We start from the raw sequence: 18,278 nt of genomic DNA, 5'->3' as shown, positions 1-18,278 counted from the left end.
TAACCCCTACGATCTTCTGTCATTTTCTGAGTTGATTTTATGTCACTTAACTGAAATTATTTAGAAAACCTACCCAGCATTAAACATTAACATGGCTTTTTTTATATGTCACGATTCGTTATCATGCCAATAAATGATTAATTCTAATTCTCTGTCTGGACCAATACTTTGGCAGGACTTTTATGATTCATAATTTGTACTGTGTTGTAATGTTACCTCTCGAAACTGACATACTAGCATTTATTGTTTTTTATGGCCCCTTGAGGTGGCGTTTGAAGGAGACACCAGGTGGCATGTTTAGGGTTTAAAAGTTTGATGCGGCTGGAGTAGACAGAACTTATCTAGTGGGGAGTGGAGGACTGGTGCTTCTGTGGACTGTGAGCCTTTGAGCAGCAACCCAGCAATGGATAATTCAGCAGTCTGTTTGGCCAATGCCACAGTTTGCAATGGCACGTCCTGTGTGGTACCGGAGAGCAACTTCAATGCCGTTCTCAGTGTGATCCTCAGCGCCGTCTTGACTACCCTGTTGGCACTGGTGATGTTCTCTATGGGATGCAATGTGGAAATCAAGAAATTCCTAGGGCACATAAGGCGGCCGTGGGGCATCTGTGTGGGCTTCCTCTGCCAGTTTGGAATCATGCCCCTCACGGGGTTCATCCTGTCAGTAGCCTTTGACATCCTCCCCCTCCAAGCCGTGGTGGTACTCATCATGGGATGCTGTCCTGGAGGAACCTCCTCCAACGTCTTGGCCTATTGGGTTGATGGCGACATGGACCTGAGGTAAGATATCTAAACCTCCAAATACTGCAATCGCATTGAATTCTTCTTCTCATAAGCCTGTGGTGTTGAGAATGCCCATGAGCTCCGCCACTGATCTAGGGTACAACGGAGGAATAAAAAGGACAAGGAGAAATGCATTTCCTCGCCTTCCTGAGCAGCCGCTTGGTGATGCGAATTTAGGGGTTCTGTTTTGTGCTGATGTCTTTAAATCTAACTCCATTAACTAGGAGTTGTATCATTGCCATTTATCTTTGGGAGAAAAGTCCAAGTTTTTCAAAAAAAGGAATCCTATCCAAGCCATAAGAAGCAGCTCAGAAAGTTTTCCTTGTTAATATCAGGAAAAAAAACAAAAAAACTCTCTTTGTGGTGGTGAGGAGCTCTGAATGCAATTGTGAACTAAATTGTTTATTTAAACGGTAGCCCCAAGGATGAGACAATGACCAAACATAACCAGATTTTTTGAACAAGCTTTTTCTTGGTTTAAAGGCGAAGAAAGATGGTGTACATTTACTTCACTTCTATGAGCATTAAACGAAAAGAAAAAAACAAACAACAGTGTTTTTAAAATTATGCTTACCCTTCTATAAAATAAGCAGAAAATGGTTTCCCCGCTTCCCACAGAATAATCTAAACTGCGGCGTTTGCCCAGTTCCTCCTGTGCCAGTCTGACCTAGCACTGGAGGAGAAAAAACTAATGGAGATAAGATGAAGCATTAATGTGGGAGACTGAGAATTTTAATGCTGCCACTCAAATAGACAAATGTCTTTTTTCCTTACCTCATTGCTCTTCATTTCCTGTGGAAGATAAGCATTTCTGGACACAGCCAGGTGTTGATGTCATGTGTGCTTGTTACATGCTGTCCAGTAGGCAATGGACTCTGTTAATCACCAGCTACAAAACTCAAAAGAGAGATGTTCACGGTGTAGAAATGTAACCACAGCAGAAGGTGAAACTGGACTCCAGGCTGAGCCAGCATCTTGCGGGCCGTTGGGAGCCCACCACCTCATCCTGGCTGGTGCCGATTTCTTCAGAAGCTTTAGAAAAGCCTGCCAACAATACATCTTCACATTATATGCTTTTCACGTAAGGAAATCCTGTCTCTTCCTTGAAATAGATTTTTTTATTCCCAAGGAAGGTCCTGTGAGGAATAAGGATGGCCAGGGATGTTCAGGTTTAGTTAATCTGTGAACCATCATGTGGCAATAAGGTCTTCTTAGACTTCAGCTTGACCTGCACACAGGCACGCCGGTGAGAATTCTGCAAGCTAGGAGCTGGCTGAGGGGAGTGAACTGAATCGAATATAGGACTTTGACTCTCACTAAGCAGCTTTTACATAACATTTGTAACTTTTTAACGAAACCAAAGAGCCGTGTACCTCATTATCATGCCACATGTGGAATCATTCCAGAAGACAGAAAAGCATGTGTGATGCTGGGTTGTTTGGCTGCTGAAACAGATTCGTTTCCATGGGCTAAAACTGGAAAAAAAAAAAAAAACCCTCATCTAAAAGCTCTAAGTTACCTCTTCTGTGGTTTTATGGAAATCTGGAAATTTCTCTGGAAATAGGAGATGGTTATATTAACTTGCTTATCTCGCATAACAATTCCTGTGAGAAGTAAAAGTATTTATAAATAAGAACCAAAGGTAGAACTTGAGACCTTGGCAAGAGACAGCCAGCTGAGTCAGTGTATGTGACTGCATCAGAAAGTCAGAGTAAATCCTGCAGTGGAACGCACAGCATTGAAAATTTTTTATTTTCTTTCTAGAAAGTGTGGACTCATTGATATCCCTTGTCTTGTGAATAACATCAACACCTGTCTAGTCCGATGTAAATCCCACTTAATCTCTGAGACCTTCCTCACACAAGACCTATTTACTCTCCCAATTCTAGACCTCTGTTGCGCTGTTTCCCAGCAGGGGGGATGCGAAACAAGAAGTGGGGGTGGGGGGCAAGGTGTTAGATGGGCAGGCCTGTGTCCCCTAGCAGCAAGTGGCCACAAGAGCCTGACCCCCAAGAGAAAAGACCAAAATGCTTCTGAAGTGAGAAAAGACAATTCACAAAACACAGGTGCCTCTGCATCACAAATTTTAGGGACAAACGGCTCTGAAAGAGCATTACCCAAAGACATCACTGTATTTCAGCTGAGCAGATAATAACATTTACCACAAAGCCCGTAATCATTGAAGAGAGGTCAGATTATGCCACTAGGGAGGACTGGGGACATTATGCATTGCATATGTTAGAGGAAAAATTTGAAGTATTTCTTTAAAGCAAACTAAGGGAGTAACACCTCAGCTATTAGGAAACAGTTTTGCAGCCCTTTTTCTATTCCTCTGGAGTGAGCACTGCAGTCTCATGATTAGTTAGATGCAATCCTATCTCTCCTTTATGTTTTCGATTCTGTCCTCTTGGAACGTTACCATCTCCGTTTCCACTTGAACTCTAGCAATGGCGGCCGAGATGTGACTGTTTATACCAACAGGTGTCTGCACCCGCTGAGCGGACAGCACACAACGCTGGCTAAACCACTCCATCTCCGTCTCGTTTTAACTCTCCTGGATGTGGTTCCTGGGAGAAACCAAATCACCTCCCCTTCACCCTATCATCTCTTCCCAAGCTGGGAAACCAATGCATTTTGCAGTCTCTAGTGACTTAAACACACACACACACACACACACACACACACACACATAACAAAATAACCGACCTTGCTAATTGAATCCTTGCTCACTGACATGCAGTGAGTGACACTTCAGCTCCCTCCTGGACCACTCGAGCCTAGAAAGTTGTCGTGGGAATCTGATCAGTGAACAGGCATTTTCACCTGACTTAGCTGTGCCGTGGCCCCATTATGCACAAAATGTTTCAGGAAGAAACGCAGGTGATGGTTTCAGGTGACTTCTTGGTGGCCCAGCCCTGTGGGTCAGGGATCGCAGAGAACTCCCACCACCTGGTGTCCGCTCTATCCCCAGAGGCTCCTGATTTTTGAATCTCTCTTTGCCAACATTGGCCTCCGCCGCACGCACCACACGAGGGTTTTCCTTCTCGTTTTCCTTTCTTTGACTTCTTCTTTGGGGAGTCCCTGCCAATGCAGCCTTTCCTTCACTGCTCTGCCCTGTCTGCACTCCCTTTTTATTATTTTCCAGATTTAATAGTTTCTGGGTTTTCCTACCACATCCTTTGTTCTTCATCCAAATGCTGTTTCTTCATCTTCCAGCTTTGTGTTGACTGTTATTATAGCCGTTCAAGATCCCTGACCCTCCAGCCTATTGCAGATTCAAAGCAGTTCCTCTCATTTCAACATAAATGTCCAGATCCTCACTAATCTAAGAACTAATCCAATGCTATTTGGATTTCCCTTTATTTTCCCTCAGAGTAACCAAGCTATGTTTCTCTCTGTAGCATTACTTTTTATTTACTAGCTAACGTTTAGGAGGCACTGGTAAGAACCACACGCAGTGTAAGCATGCTACGTCTATTTTAATCCTCAGACTAATCCTCTAAGGTTAGGGCTGCTTTTCTGCAGTTGCTAGGTGAGAAAATTAAAGCTCTTAACCTTGACGGAAGTCATAGTCAGTGCATGTCAGAGTCAGAATTAGAGCCCAAGACCTCTCCACTCATCTCTGTCCAGAGTCTTAACCTTGGCTCAACACTGTTTCTATCACTTGTCACATCTCCACTTTCCAGCCCCACTAGACACGTTTCTTTCGATCTTTCAAATTTGATGTTTCACTTCTAATAGGGTTACAGTCTTCTGCATTCCTCATCACTGCCTGGACCAAATTCCTCAACATTCACTAAATTCTCATTTATTGCTTTCTTTTAATTCCAAAAAGAAAAGGAAGGAAAAAATATTCTTCCTGGAAGTTAATAGAGCTAAGGCTCTATTAGAATTTAAACTAAGAGTTTTTTTTCTTTTCTTGTGTTTCCTCTTATTTCAATATAAATGCATGGTATAGTATTTCTATTGGTGACACTTATGCTTCAGAGTTTTTTGGGGTTTTTTTAATATATAAAGTTATTTTTTTTCTTTTGCTAATTTATTCTCCTGTATTGATCCTTAAAATTATTTATCTGTGAATTGTGCTTCATCTCATTTTGAGTGGTTCCAGCCATCTGTACTCCCACCCCTTGGCTGTACCTCGTGATCCAGGTGACCCACTAGATCTAAACCAGTCCCTTCTCCAACTCCAACTCCTGTCTTGTCCCTCCTCGTGGCCTTTGAGAAGCTAGTCTTGCCAAGTTCAAAACCAGGATATAACTTCATAAATTATCTTAGCAATAAGACAAAATTTAAGCTTTCACAAGGAAATTGAAAAATAAACAAAATACAAGGAGAGAAACAGACGTTCTTCTAAAAGTTGCTTTCATGGTTTGAAGCAAATAATTCTTGGCCTTCTCTTCCCTGTGGTCCAGATCTGAACACTGTCCTTCTTCAACCCCTCCTGTCTTCTCCACTCAGGAACACATATTGGATGCATCAGAGTAATAGTGATTTTATTACGGGGATAACTTAAAAGCCATGCTAATTTATTTAGAAAAAATAAAAGATAAAAAAAGAAAATGGTGATGGAAGAGAGAATGGGTAAAGTCATTTGCAAACTCCAGTATTTTAACTATAAGTAGGACAAAGCACTGTTTGTAACAAATTAACTTATTATTACTCTGTTTTTAGCTTCTACTGTGCACCCAAATTAAGTTAACCTATCCCCATAATAGGCTGAATGTCTTAGAAATGCTTTACATACATCTCTACCATTGATTATTTTTACACTATTTTAGCTCTACTATAGCAAGTATTTTTATCTGGATTCTTTAAACAGATTTTAAATGAGGTCATTCTGGTTTTTTGGGGTTTTTCTTTAATGATACTTAGGGAAGTTAAGCCCTTTGATAAACATTGCCCCATCCTTTATTTTACCAAAATTGTGCTTAGTTAGATACACTGAAATGAAATTCCTCACCTCCAGAGTTTTCCTTAGCAATGTGTAGGGTGGTTGTTTTTATTGTTGTGGGGTGGGGGGTGCGAGTAGGTGGTGTAAATAATTTAATCTTTTCCTTCAAGCTCACGTTAAATACCTTTAAGGAGTGACTAGGCTGATCATCTGTCTCAGTGCTACAGCTATTAGAGAAAGAGCCTTTCAGAAAAATCTCTCTAGTTTCCTGATGCTGTGTTATTCTGGAGCACATCACACACACACAGACTCACACACACACACACACACACACACACACACGGTGGCTGGGTAGATAATACCGTAACTGGCTTTTAGTGAGCGCCTTGCCTTATTCTAAGTATTGGACTCCTTGGGTCACTCGGTCCTCTCAGCCTGTGAGGTGGCCGTGATTTCTCAGATGAGGAAACTGGCAAAGAGAAATCAGATAAATCACCAGAGTCACGTAGATGGCTTCCAAGCCAAGCAGTGTCTGGCCCAGTCATTTAAGGTCTCTGTTCCCCAGGAAGAGAAAGTGGCTCTGTGCCCAGGGCACTTTGCAGGGACCAGAGGACTCACTATCCAGAAACCTGTCTTCCATCTGCTGTGGCAGTGCTGAAAATAGCATCGTTCCATGTGAAGTCCTCCACGCTGGGAGCCGAAGTCCACCTACCCAGCCAGGTCTGCCCTATAAAACTGCTGCTCTCAGGAGGAATGCCACCAGGCCCTGATTCTTCTGAGCACCATTTGCAAAATTCCTGAGCAGAAATAGAACCCAGGCCCACCCTGCCTGTTTGCATGTTTTCTTGTTTTTTGTTTTTAACCTTTTCTCAAGCTACGGGTGTTTGGGGAATAATGTGTCTGCTTTAACGAGAGACGCCGAGGCTTCTTCCCTTGGACGTACTTTCTCCCCCAAGGGCCATGGAGGCCTGTCTCACCCCAAGCCGGACAGACGCAGCAAAGCCCGTGAAGTATCGGCCAGTGTGACTGTGTTTGCTGGTCTCTGATTGGAGGCATGAAGGGTGGCATGTCCGAGCACCTGTGCCTTGTGTAATAATGAGTTTAAACAGTCATGAGATATCTTCTCCGATCCTTGAGAACCAATGCAGAGGGAAGGATGACACAAGACAAAATAGAAAGACACCAAATACTGATCTCATCATCCCGCCCCACGCAGGGCGCTGCCCAGACCGGGGCACCTGTGTGCTTCTGTCCATCAGACCGAATGGTGTTGCTGGTTGAGAGAGTCTTTTGCACGACTTTCTAATCGTGCACTGAAAACTGAAACCACTCTCCCCAAGAAAGCCGAGGTGGTCTGCCAACCTACCCATTTCTTTTCAGCATCAGCATGACCACGTGCTCCACGCTGCTCGCCCTGGGGATGATGCCGCTGTGCCTCCTAATCTACACCAAGATGTGGGTGGACTCCGGGGACATCGTCATTCCCTACGATAGCATAGGTGAGTCATTCCTGCCCCTGGCTTCTAAGCATCGCCGCCCTCCTCTCTGCTCGTCCCTGCCCAGCTCTCGGGCCAGGCTCAGACCCAGCAAGCCTTTACCTCTCACACCAGCAGTAGTTCGTGCCCCATTTGGCTTTCAGGACAAGTCTCGCCTGTATTTGAGTGAGGGCTGGCAGACTCTGAAATTCAAACCTTGACCCCATGGGAGAACCGGTTTCGTCCTCCACTGAAAGCACCAGGGAGACAGAGCAACGGAAGGGACCTCTGGGCACAGCCATCTGGACCTTAGGAGGTGGGAGTCTCTGGAGGCTCCATCCTTCCCTTAACGCAGAGCACAACTAGTCTAGGGGGGACACAAGTTTGCTCCTGAACACTCAAATTGAAGAAAGACAAAAACCATCTCGCTAATGATTTTAAAATAGGGCACCCGGTAAGCAGTGATGACTGTGGCAACAGGAGACCTCCAGATGAAACACCCTGTTTATGACACTCTTGACTCAGAAGTCGATCTGCTGGTGCAGCCTGTGATCATGTCCTGGGAGTCAGAAGTGCTGGTTATAACTCTATCTCCACTCATCTCAGCTCCCAGATGGCCACCCCCACCCCAAAAGGGCTCTTTTCTATTTCTGGCAGAACAAACGAGGGTAGGAGATTAAGTCACTGGTGTAACATGGGGTCAAGGACAGGACAAGCTAGTTCCTGGTCTGCCGAAACCCCTGTGATCACCAAAGGTGAGAGGTAGGTGAACTAGTACGTGGTACCATCACCAGGTACAGGACACGCTAGGTCGTCTTTTTCCCAAGGCTAACCTTAGAGACACGTGTCTTCTCGGGGGGCTGTGCTGCAGGTGTCCCGTGGAAGGGAACACGTGAGCAAAGACTAAATGATGACTCAGAAAGATGTTTGTGAAAGGATTCCTGTTGGTGTGGGAAGCTGGACTGGATGGCATCTCAAATCACTTCCATTTCTAAGAAGGATTGTTTCTGTGATAAAAACATGCATCAGGATCTACACAACTGAATCAGAACAGACAAGGGAACCTTCCTCGGGGACAATCGGTGCTGCAGTATTTTCAGATAGTCTCTCCTCTCTCTACGCCTACCATCGCCATTAGACACGCCCCCTCCTCCAAAAAAGTGGTCCTTCTTGGCACACCTTGTTCAGTACGGGATTTCCCCTCACAAGGTCCTTCTACAGACCCCAGGGAACTCCATATCAGAAATCATCTCATGCAAGCAGATTATGAGGCGACCCTGGGCAACCACCTTGCCTGTGCCTCAAGCTGCTTAACTCTCAGTCTGCTCCCTTGGAGGACGCTCTCCTTCAAGTTAAAGGGTGCAGTTTGCTTGAGGAGTGTTTATTTTAGGCCTCTCAAAGTTGTTTGCTGAATGAGGAGTTTTAACTCTATATTACTTATTGTTTAAGAAAAAAAGTTAAACCTTCAAATAGCCTCCTCTGGATATTCATTCCCTCCTAGAAAATGCCCCAAAGCAGTATTGAGAAATTCTAACTACAGTGTGAATGACTGATAACACATCCTTTAACATGAATAAATTTTGAAAAGAAGAGAATGAGAAAGAGTAATTAGTACCTCAAAGGAGGAAAAGATCATCATGCAAGAGTTTAAGGACAAAAAGAAAAGAAAACAGAAAACAGAAAGGGAGAGAAATGAGGAAGAGATAAGACATTTTTGAATGAAAGGTTGAAAAGCAAAGATATTAACTCTGCTTAACTCACCATTTTGCCCAGGGCCTATTTTCCTACCTAACCTTCTCACTATTGGTTTTCCTAGTCCTTTAATGTAGAAAAAAAAAACCTGATTCATTCACAAGATGTTTTTCACTGAGGAAGTTAAGGCTCAGGGTAAGGGTTGAATTTGTCCAAGATGAACAGGGAGCCGGAAATAGCCCTCTAGTCTGCTCTCCACTCAGCTCCGGGGGCAGGGCTGTTTGGCACAGTTTCCATACAGTGCACACCATGTTCAGGTGATTCAATAAACAGCCGCTGAGCCCCCTCAGATGATGACATCTGGACAGAGGAGCAGGCAGCTTACACAGCTGGTACCACTGAATACACCGCAGCAAGTTGCTGTTCTTCTCTTCCCCACTCTGCCGTTGAGTGTGTCTAGGACCACGAATTGTGTATCCACGTCACCATCTGACTCCCACAACAGCACCATGAGGGAGACATCTTTCTGCCCATTTCACAAATGGGGAAAGCAAGGCTCAGAGGCATCAATAATCCTCACAATTCTCACACTTTGTGAATCAGGTCCAGCTCCGAGTCTGTCCGGCTCTGAGTTGCACCGTGTGACTCCCTTTCCCACTCTTTCCTTCTCTCTTTTCTTTCTACCTTTCTTCCCACCTGTATATATTCTTTGTAAACTTGATTAAAGACCAAGTTGTGGTGCTCAAATTGTGGAAACTCTAAGCAGATGCTTTCTCATCTAAATAGACAGGCACCTGCCACAGAGAGTGCAGGCAGATCTCTAGCCCACTCGGGAGTAAAGAATCACCACAACCCACCTCTTCAGGCAGAAGCCACACACTCTGAGGGTGATGAAGGGCAAAGAGTGTCTTTTCCAGTCAGCATCGTGTCCCAGAAAGACTATCTGGTCTCATCTGGTCAAGAGAGGAAATACAATTCCACCATGGATTTCAACAGCCAGTCCTGCTGGTGTGTTTATCCTGTAGCCTTGGGCTGCCCCAAAGAGATAAAGACTCCTGGCAAAGAGGGGCCAAACACGAAACTGAGCTGACTTTCCACAGCTCCAATACATTACAAATACACTACCAAAACCTAAGCACGCTCACAGTCCAGTCTCAGTGTTGGTACCCAGATTTAAGCGGCCACAGTACAACAAATCTGTATCAAGATGGTTTTCATTTAAGGACTACAAACTTCACAATTTGGAGAACAGGCTGGAGACCCAGGGGAAAAATTCTCCTCTCAAAGTAGCAGGAGGTAAGAATACCCAAAGGGGGTTATTCTGGGGGCTCTTATGAGTACATCCATCCATGTCCTTATTTCACATCCTTTATTCCACCATTTTCTCCTCACCTTTTCCTCCCTGATCTTTCTTTTTCTTCTTCCTCTTGGTATCTTAACTATTACTTAATCTCATTGAGTAATTTCTGGGAAAAAGTAATTGCTGACCGTATCTTGCCAGGAGGGCCAGAGGCTACAAAGACGTTATGTTTTCATCACTATTATATTCATTTTAAATTGATATTTATGGCCCTGGAATCTGGAATCCATTTCCCAGTCCTAGTGCAATCTACTCCAATACCAAGCAACATCCACTCTCAGAATTTCATTATTCAATTCCACTTTCTCCTACTGCTTTAAAAGGATATTTGACAAAGAAACAGCCCATGAGAAGTTAGAAGTTGTTGGTGCTGTGTTACACAAAAGCAGCAATTGGACAAATGAGTGTTAAATAATATGGAGAAACAAACCACATGTCATGAGAACAGCAGTAAATTTAACACAGTGAAACTGAAGTATGACTCTTTCATCTGGCTGGGTGAGCTCATTCCTGCAAAGAATTATAATTACTCGAGAGGTCGCCAAATATTTTATCTCACGGAAAATTTAAAGCATGCTTTTTCAACCTTTTCTCCCACCTCTCTGCTGCAGATTTAAATAACCCAACTCAATCTTAACCAGAAGTCATTAGCCCACAGAATGCCTGGAGAATTTTGAACTTTTTTCTTTTTTTTCTACTACCATGAAGTAACAGACAGATGTAAAATACCGTCTTTCTTTATACACCACCGGAGCACAGACACACACAGAGACTTTGGAAACGTATGATCCCAAGACCAGAGAAGCCAAGCTTCTGACAAATCGAAACTAAAAGAGACTGACTGGTAGAATAAGGATTCTTCTAAAAAAATTAATCCAGGATTTAGGGAAAGGATTTATATCATCAACATTATCAATTTTCCAGCAGCAATATTGAATTATTTACTGGAGTAGGTAAAGAAGTAGAGTTGGGGTTGGGGGTTGTTGTTTGTTTTTTGAATTCTGTTTCATGTATTTAAGAAGAGAGACAGAGCTACGACCTAAACCTTCTGCGGGCTGTTTTGCTTTCCTCTTCCCTGTGCTATGTGTTCTGTTGATCAGATTGCTCTCTGTCACTTTTAGGTACGTCTTTGGTCGCTCTGGTTGTTCCTGTTTCCGTTGGAATATTTGTTAATCACAAATGGCCCGATAAAGCCAAGATCATACTCAGGGTAGGTGTCCCCAGTCATAGCATAGCATCGTCACATGCTCCGCAGTGTCCGCGCGTAAACGGTGGGTCTCTCCATCTACTGGACCGGGTTTTTCACATTGGATGATAATGCCCCATCTAGGGCGGCTTAAAGTTATCAGACACGCAGCTCACTCTTCTAGAGCACCCTCCTCTGTCCCATCCTCAGAGCAAGTTTCTATCCACCCTTGGAGAGCCCGAATTCAAGGGCAGGATTTTTTACCCTGCACACCCACAGCACTTTGCTTTTATCCCTGTTATGTGGGTTTGTATTCCAAAATATATCTAGACAGCTGTCTTAGAAAATAGGTCATATCTTTCTTATCTCTGTATCCATATGGCCAATTCAGTGCCCGGCAATTGGTAGATTTTATATATATGTGTATGTATACACACACACACATACACACATACATGTGAATACATATATACACACACATATTTATAGATATAGAATTATATATAACTATATATAATAATATATATAACTGCATTTATATAAATGATGATATATGTAATTAGTAACCATTCATTCCCTTTTATCAACTGTATCCTTGCCAGATGAGATGGAGATGGATAATATAGATAGGTTTCAGAAGGCAAAATAAGCCACTTGGTGTTCTTTGTCTCTTTGACAAAAAAAAAAAGTTATAAATCTCTAATTCTTTTTAATGTCAAAAGGGGAAAAAGATAACAGTGGCTTTGGCTTGCCTGTGCCTTTTTACCTTTTATAGGGTTTTATCTCCATTTTCTCACCATTATAATCATAAAAGGTGGCTAAGGCAAGATTTCATCCTCAATTACAGACGAAAAATCAAAGATTCAGAGAGGTTTTGTGACTTACCGAAGGAAGGAGGGCAGGAGGAGTTGAATCTGGCAGCCACGTCTTCTTGGAGTGGGTTTTCTTCCTTTCTGACAAGGATAATTTTGAGCTAGAATATCTTCTTCAGGTTAACTGAGTACAGCCCCTCCATGTCCTGTTAATTTTCTTAAAAATTGAAACGTGGGACAAGCACCAGCGTTTCCAGTGGGTCTACCCTGGCGTCAGGCACGGGGTACACAGGGAGGTCACTAATCATCACTTCCCCAGAGGGAAGGAGATGCTTAGACTTCTTCTCCTACAAGAATCTTTGCATTTGCTTTGACATGCGATTGTTGCATCTGCTTGTCTTCCTTCTAGATCGGGTCCATCACAGGCATCATTCTGATCGTGCTCATAGCCGTGGTCGGAGGCTTCCTGTACCAGAGTGCCTGGATCATCTCGCCCAAACTCTGGGTTATAGGAATCATATTTCCCTTCGCCGGTTACTCCCTGGGCTTTCTTCTGGCTAGAATAGCTGGCCAGCCCTGGAACAGGTATGGTGTTTTGGTAAATCAGACGAGGAACTTCCTTCTGTAATCGCTGCTGTGTTCGTTTGCTGCTGTTATGAAGTACCACCAACTGAGTGGCTTGAGCAGTTCTGGAGTCTTGATGTCCAAGGTCAATGTCAATATGACTGATCCTTTCTGAGGGACGAAGGGCCATGTGCTCCAGGTCTCTCTCCTTGGCCGGTGGAAAGCCATCTCCTCTCTATTTCTCTTCACATCGCCCTCCTTCTATGCAAGTCTCTGTGTCCAAGTTTTCCCTTTTCAGAAGGACGCGAGTCATATTGAATCAGCGTATGTCCACCACACCTTGTCCTAACTAATTAGACCTTCAGTGACCCTATGTCCAAATAAGGCACATTCTCAGGCGCTGGGGGTTAGGATTTCAGCGTGTGCATTTGAGAAGATCCAGTTCAGCCCATAATCGCTGTAAACACTGAGGACAAATTCACAATTCTTCACCTGTAATAACGTTCACTCTGTTTCTGAATACATCATTATAAATAGACTCATTCATTCCTGAAAGATGCAAGTCCTCTGGAAAGAAAATATGGACTGCCTCTTTCTTGTTCAAATTCTCCTGGCCCTTCCTCCTGGGTAGTACAGGTTGGGCTCCTCTGTGCTCATTTGTCCTTAATTCTCCAAGCAGAGTGACTCCAGCCAGAGCTGAATTCAGGTTGGTCCTGTAATATACAAGGATTCCTCCAGCCAGAAACAGGACGCACTCACAATCCAAAAAGTTCTGAAGAGCAGAACTTGTTTTAGCGTGTACGGGCTTGGGACAGGGTGAAGGCGTTCCTGCTTCTAGCATGTTGGAATCAGTAGGCAGAGGGAAAATCAGGTGTAGGAGCTGGTGCACGTGTGAGGTTGGGGACAAGATGAGAGGCGCAGGCCGGTGGGAAGGGTGTGGCTGAGTCAGGCTGACTGGGGTTGGCACTGGGACCCACCACTCACCCACTGTAGGACCCAGGCCAGGCTCTTTCTCTTTCTCTGATTTTCCTCATCTGTAGAATGGGGACAATGATAACTACTCTGCAGATTTTTGATCAAGATTTAATCAGAAGAACAAAACCAATTTAACAATAAAACAATAGCAAATACTCTATTTTGAGTGTTTTCTCAGCCCCTGCTCTGCTCTGCACTGATGCCAAGGACCTAATTGAACAAAGTGAAATCATCCCCCTCTGCTGTTTATGGAACATTAACATAAATGAGCCTCTCCTTTCAGAGTTCTTAAAATTTATATATATATATATATGTATCTGCTTTTAATGCATAATTTTATTTTATAAATAGATATATAAATTTATTCAATATTATATTGAATAATTATATATTACTTATTAATAAATATTATCCAATATATTAAATATAACATACATACATATGTGTGTATGTATATATATATATATATATATATACATAGTTATGCATATAGACATAGATGACATTGATAGCTTCCACTGCTCATAGGGCAAAATAAGCTACTTGGTGATTTTTGTTCCTCTGGACAAAAGAAAACATTATAATCCCCAATTTTTTTTTAATGTGAAAAGGAGAGAAACGATAATAATGGCTTTTATTTACATAAGACTTTTAAACTTTTACAGGGGTTTATATCCATTTTCTTATTATCATAACAGTTATAAAGATGACTAGGGCAAGAGTTTTATCTCTATATATGTAGTGAAAAAGAGAAAATGTTTGTATTATAATGTATTATCTGATAATATATTAATGCATATTTATTGAATATAAATAAAACTATAGAGTTTAATAAATATATACATGAAAAGTAGACGTGTGTATTCAGACATGTTTCGGTACTTGTTCTCCTATCTGCTTTTAATTTTCTACAATAACAAAGCAAAACAACACCACCAAAAACAGACCAGTGAAAACGTGTGTTCTTGTAACATTTCTTTCAGGTGCCGAACGGTTGCTTTGGAAACAGGGATGCAGAACGCTCAGCTGTGCTCTACCATCGTCCAGCTGTCCTTCACCCCTGAGGAGCTCAACGTCATCTTCACCTTCCCACTCATCTACAGCATCTTCCAGTTGGTCGTGGCAGGTCTATTCTTAGGACGTAAGGAACACCTATAATCACATTTCACTGTGATGTTCTTTGAGAAATCCTGGAGTTGCTAATATGACATCTTTTAATTCCCCTTTTCTGCTAATGAATTGTACACATTAAACCAAACTCCCTTTTCCTGGCAGTGAAATAAATGGGTAGGAAACGCTACCCATAATATTCTCATGACATGCCAACTGCTGATAGAAGATTATAATTTTACCAAAAGGTTCTAGTAAAGAGTATTTTTAAGTGAAAAATAATGGAGGTTGATTCTCTCCACTGACTCTCTTTTTCTCAATAATTAAGGAGGCATATTAACCTGTTAGAGCCATTTTATTGTGTCCCTTCCTACCTGCTTCTAAGAATCCTGAACTGGTCAATTTTTAATTCAAACATCACCTTGGTATGCTTAGTATATATAGGATATTTCTCAGAAAATTGGTATAAAAGGATATTTATCAGGCTAAGTTATATTGGATGATAGATATATGCATGCATGTACTTGTGTATGTATATAGTTTTTAATAACCATACAATTGAAACAATTGAAGCAAACATTTTTTATTTCAAGTGCTAGGAATAGCTAACCTGGCTTTTCATTTTACTGGGACGTAGCATATAGCTTTGGTCCACGAGCCCCTGCCACCTAATGGCCTTCACCTACTTGAAACTTTTCTCTAATTTTGCTTTCTAAGGACTGGTGATGGTTAATCTATTTTCAAATTCTGGGGCTTTTTTAATAACAAAACTTCTTTAAGTTTCACGACATTTTAATGGGGATCCTGTAGTGAAAGTGAATGAAAAGATAATGTGACTCTTAAGTGGCACAATGACCCTAGGTACAGCTTTTTTTAGAATAAGGTTTGTTTTTACACTTAGCTCCATCAGGTACTCCACTTGCCCTTGGGAACTGTTCATTCTCTGTGCTACGGTCTTGAATGTCATTCTCGAAGCAGAGTTTTCCTTTCTAGTATAGGGCTCTCTGGATCCATTAGAAACGTTCCACTGACTTATCACTTGTGCAGGAGAGAGGGTTGCATGGCCTAATTAATTACCTCATTTTCCTGTATCATGGAGATTTACCCAATTTGGTGCACCTTGGGACTTTCCCAAATAATTAGCTAATGGTGTCTACCAGACAAGCCAGAGAAAGTAGTTGAGAGCGAGGACAATTAAGTAGATTTACTAGTTAAATAACTCATTCAAAGGGAATTAATATATAAAATTGAAGGAATGATGGGAAAGTGGGCAACAGTCTTACCCTTTCCCACAATTTCAGCAGCAAGAATGAGAACAAGGAGGCATATTTACTAAGGATGTGCAATTCCAGGAAACATATTTTGGTGAAAGGATTAGAAGTCTAAATGCTTTCTTTTTGGAACAAGGAAAGGAAAGAAGGAAGGGAGGGAGGGAGGGATGGAAGATGGAAAGAAGAGAGGAGAATAGTTTGGTTGAATAAAATTGGTGATAAACTGAGGGATTTCAAGCTTAAAACAGTTTATAATAAAAGTATAATAAAAGGGATATTTTCATGAACCACAAGCTCAATTGAATAGAGTCAATAGCTTAGTGGCTTCTAAGTGAATATACTGAGTGGGGAGAGAACAGCTCAGTGGTAGAGTGTGTGCTTAGCATGCATGAGGTCCTGGGTTCAATCCCCAGTACCTTCATTAAAGATAAATAAATTTGAAAACCTAATTACCTCCCCCCTCAAAAAAAAAAAAAAGAAAGAAAGAAAAAACTAAAGCAAATTAATGTAAAAACCAAAACAAATATACTGGTAGATGTACAGGAGCCATCCAAGGAGGTATTGACCTTGAAATGTTCAGATCTCGGAAGCAAGATCACGTCTCTCTCAGCTGCATATCATCGCGAGCGTTAGTGCTGACTGAGCCCTTACTGCTTTCTCAGGGGTGGGCACTGTACCATTTTAGCTCATCTGTGTTCACAATTGCCCCATGAGATAGGCAGTATTTTTATACCAATTTTAAGTGTGAGGTATTGGAGTCTGAGGGTTCCAATAAATAATACCTTCTCCTCCCCTGTTGGAACCAGATCAGAGGTAGAAGGGGGAAAAAATCAGATATTTAGATAACAAAATTGCACTTTTATTATAGATAAAACTTAATTAGAAAATATGGCTCAAAACTGTGACCACGTGGGCTTGTTGATATCGTCCTGCTCCGTGGCCTCCCACTGTGCACGTAGCATCCACAGATACACATAGACTGCAGGCCAGTCTGGCCAGGTGAGCTGACCTCAGAAATACACTGAGAAATGGCCGCCCCCAGAGACTAGCAGCTTCGTGGAAGAGATGAGGGCTGATCACCCCTCAGCCAAGGCTCCCCCATCGTGGGAAGGAGTGAGTGAGGGCTGGGAAAGTCCGTTATTCCAGCTCAAGTCCTCCCCCACAGACCTTTAGACCAAGGTACCGACACTGCAGCTTAGCTTGTAGCCTGTTTGAGGACTGATACGTTAGCTGGAGAGGGAAGGGACAGAATAGATGCCTGTTGTCATTATTGGTGAGTACCACCTGCAGGGCTGATCAGCGGAGGCTAGGTGAGCAGATATCCCCTAGCTGTGGGCCAGGTCTTCCTGAAGTGTAGCCATCCCACTTACGAGCGGCCGTGGAAATAAAAATGAGGGTGGTGCTCCCTAAGGAACTTCCCGCCTACACAAAATACAAACTGCTTCTTGAGTCATAGATTATAATCACTGTCCAAAGTAAGTCTGCAGCTTCCTATTATGAAATTTGCTTAACCTGCTGTGTATTGTTTTCTAGTGTATGTAGCACACAAGAAATGTTTTGGAAAAAACAATGTGGAACTTCCAGACGGCAAAGACATCGAACCACTCCCTAAGGCATCCTTCAGCAAGGCGAATGAAGCATTTCAACCAGATGAAAAGTAAACACCAGTGGACCAAAAAGAAGAACTCTAAAGAACATGCTTCAGCTATAAAAAATATTTAATTATTTGTTTTGATGGGATATTTGTCAGAAAAAAAAAGTTAAAGAAAAAATTTAAGTTTGAATTGAATCCATATATTGGTTTTGCTACCAAGTGACTGGTCCAGATCTTTCATGTGACAGATATATATATATATACACACACCGTCTTTGAAATAAGCCCAAAAAGTATTCTTGGACCTCAGGCTAAAGCTGACATGGGAGACACTGAGAATTTAATAACCAAATTAGAATCAAGCCCAGATCCCATCAGGGATTTTGTACATCCGTTGCTCTGCCTCCTGAGTCCAATGATGCCCACTTGATTTTTTTTAGGAAAAACAGAATTATTTCAAATGGCTTGTATTTGGCAACGCTCTTTCAGCCCTGGAGAGAGATTGCCTCAAGGCTCGCCTGTTAGTCGCAGGTCCACATTAGCTAATACGACAGCTCTCTGG

The 18,278-nt window shown here is 42.4% G+C and overlaps 1 protein-coding gene across 1 annotated transcript; it reads left to right on the top strand.

The window, feature by feature from the left end:
- The first annotated feature begins 394 nt into the window (after positions 1 to 394).
- On the top strand, positions 395 to 17,783 carry SLC10A2 (solute carrier family 10 member 2). The gene is made up of 6 exons (XM_006208301.4): positions 395 to 780; positions 7,058 to 7,176; positions 11,326 to 11,414; positions 12,612 to 12,787; positions 14,725 to 14,882; positions 17,656 to 17,783. Exons 1-6 carry the CDS (start codon positions 404 to 406, stop codon positions 17,781 to 17,783), a joined length of 1,047 nt encoding a protein of 348 aa, XP_006208363.1. The 5' UTR covers positions 395 to 403.
- The last annotated feature ends 495 nt before the right edge of the window (positions 17,784 to 18,278 follow it).

This window comes from Vicugna pacos, chromosome 14 (genome assembly GCF_048564905.1).
Source record: "Vicugna pacos chromosome 14, VicPac4, whole genome shotgun sequence".
NCBI classification, from domain to species: Eukaryota; Metazoa; Chordata; class Mammalia; order Artiodactyla; family Camelidae; genus Vicugna; species Vicugna pacos.
Note: the sequence above shows the minus strand (reverse complement) of the source record. Positions and strands in the feature narration are given on the sequence as shown.

Coding starts and splice junctions, on each gene's coding strand:
- SLC10A2 (XM_006208301.4), top strand. CDS start 404: ATGGATAATTCAGCAGTCTGTTTGGCCAATGCCACAGTTTGCAATGGC. Junction 11,415..12,611: donor AAGCCAAGATCATACTCAGG/GTAGGTGTCCCC, acceptor TCTTCCTTCTAG/ATCGGGTCCATCACAGGCAT. Junction 14,883..17,655: donor GGCAGGTCTATTCTTAGGAC/GTAAGGAACACC, acceptor ATTGTTTTCTAG/TGTATGTAGCACACAAGAAA.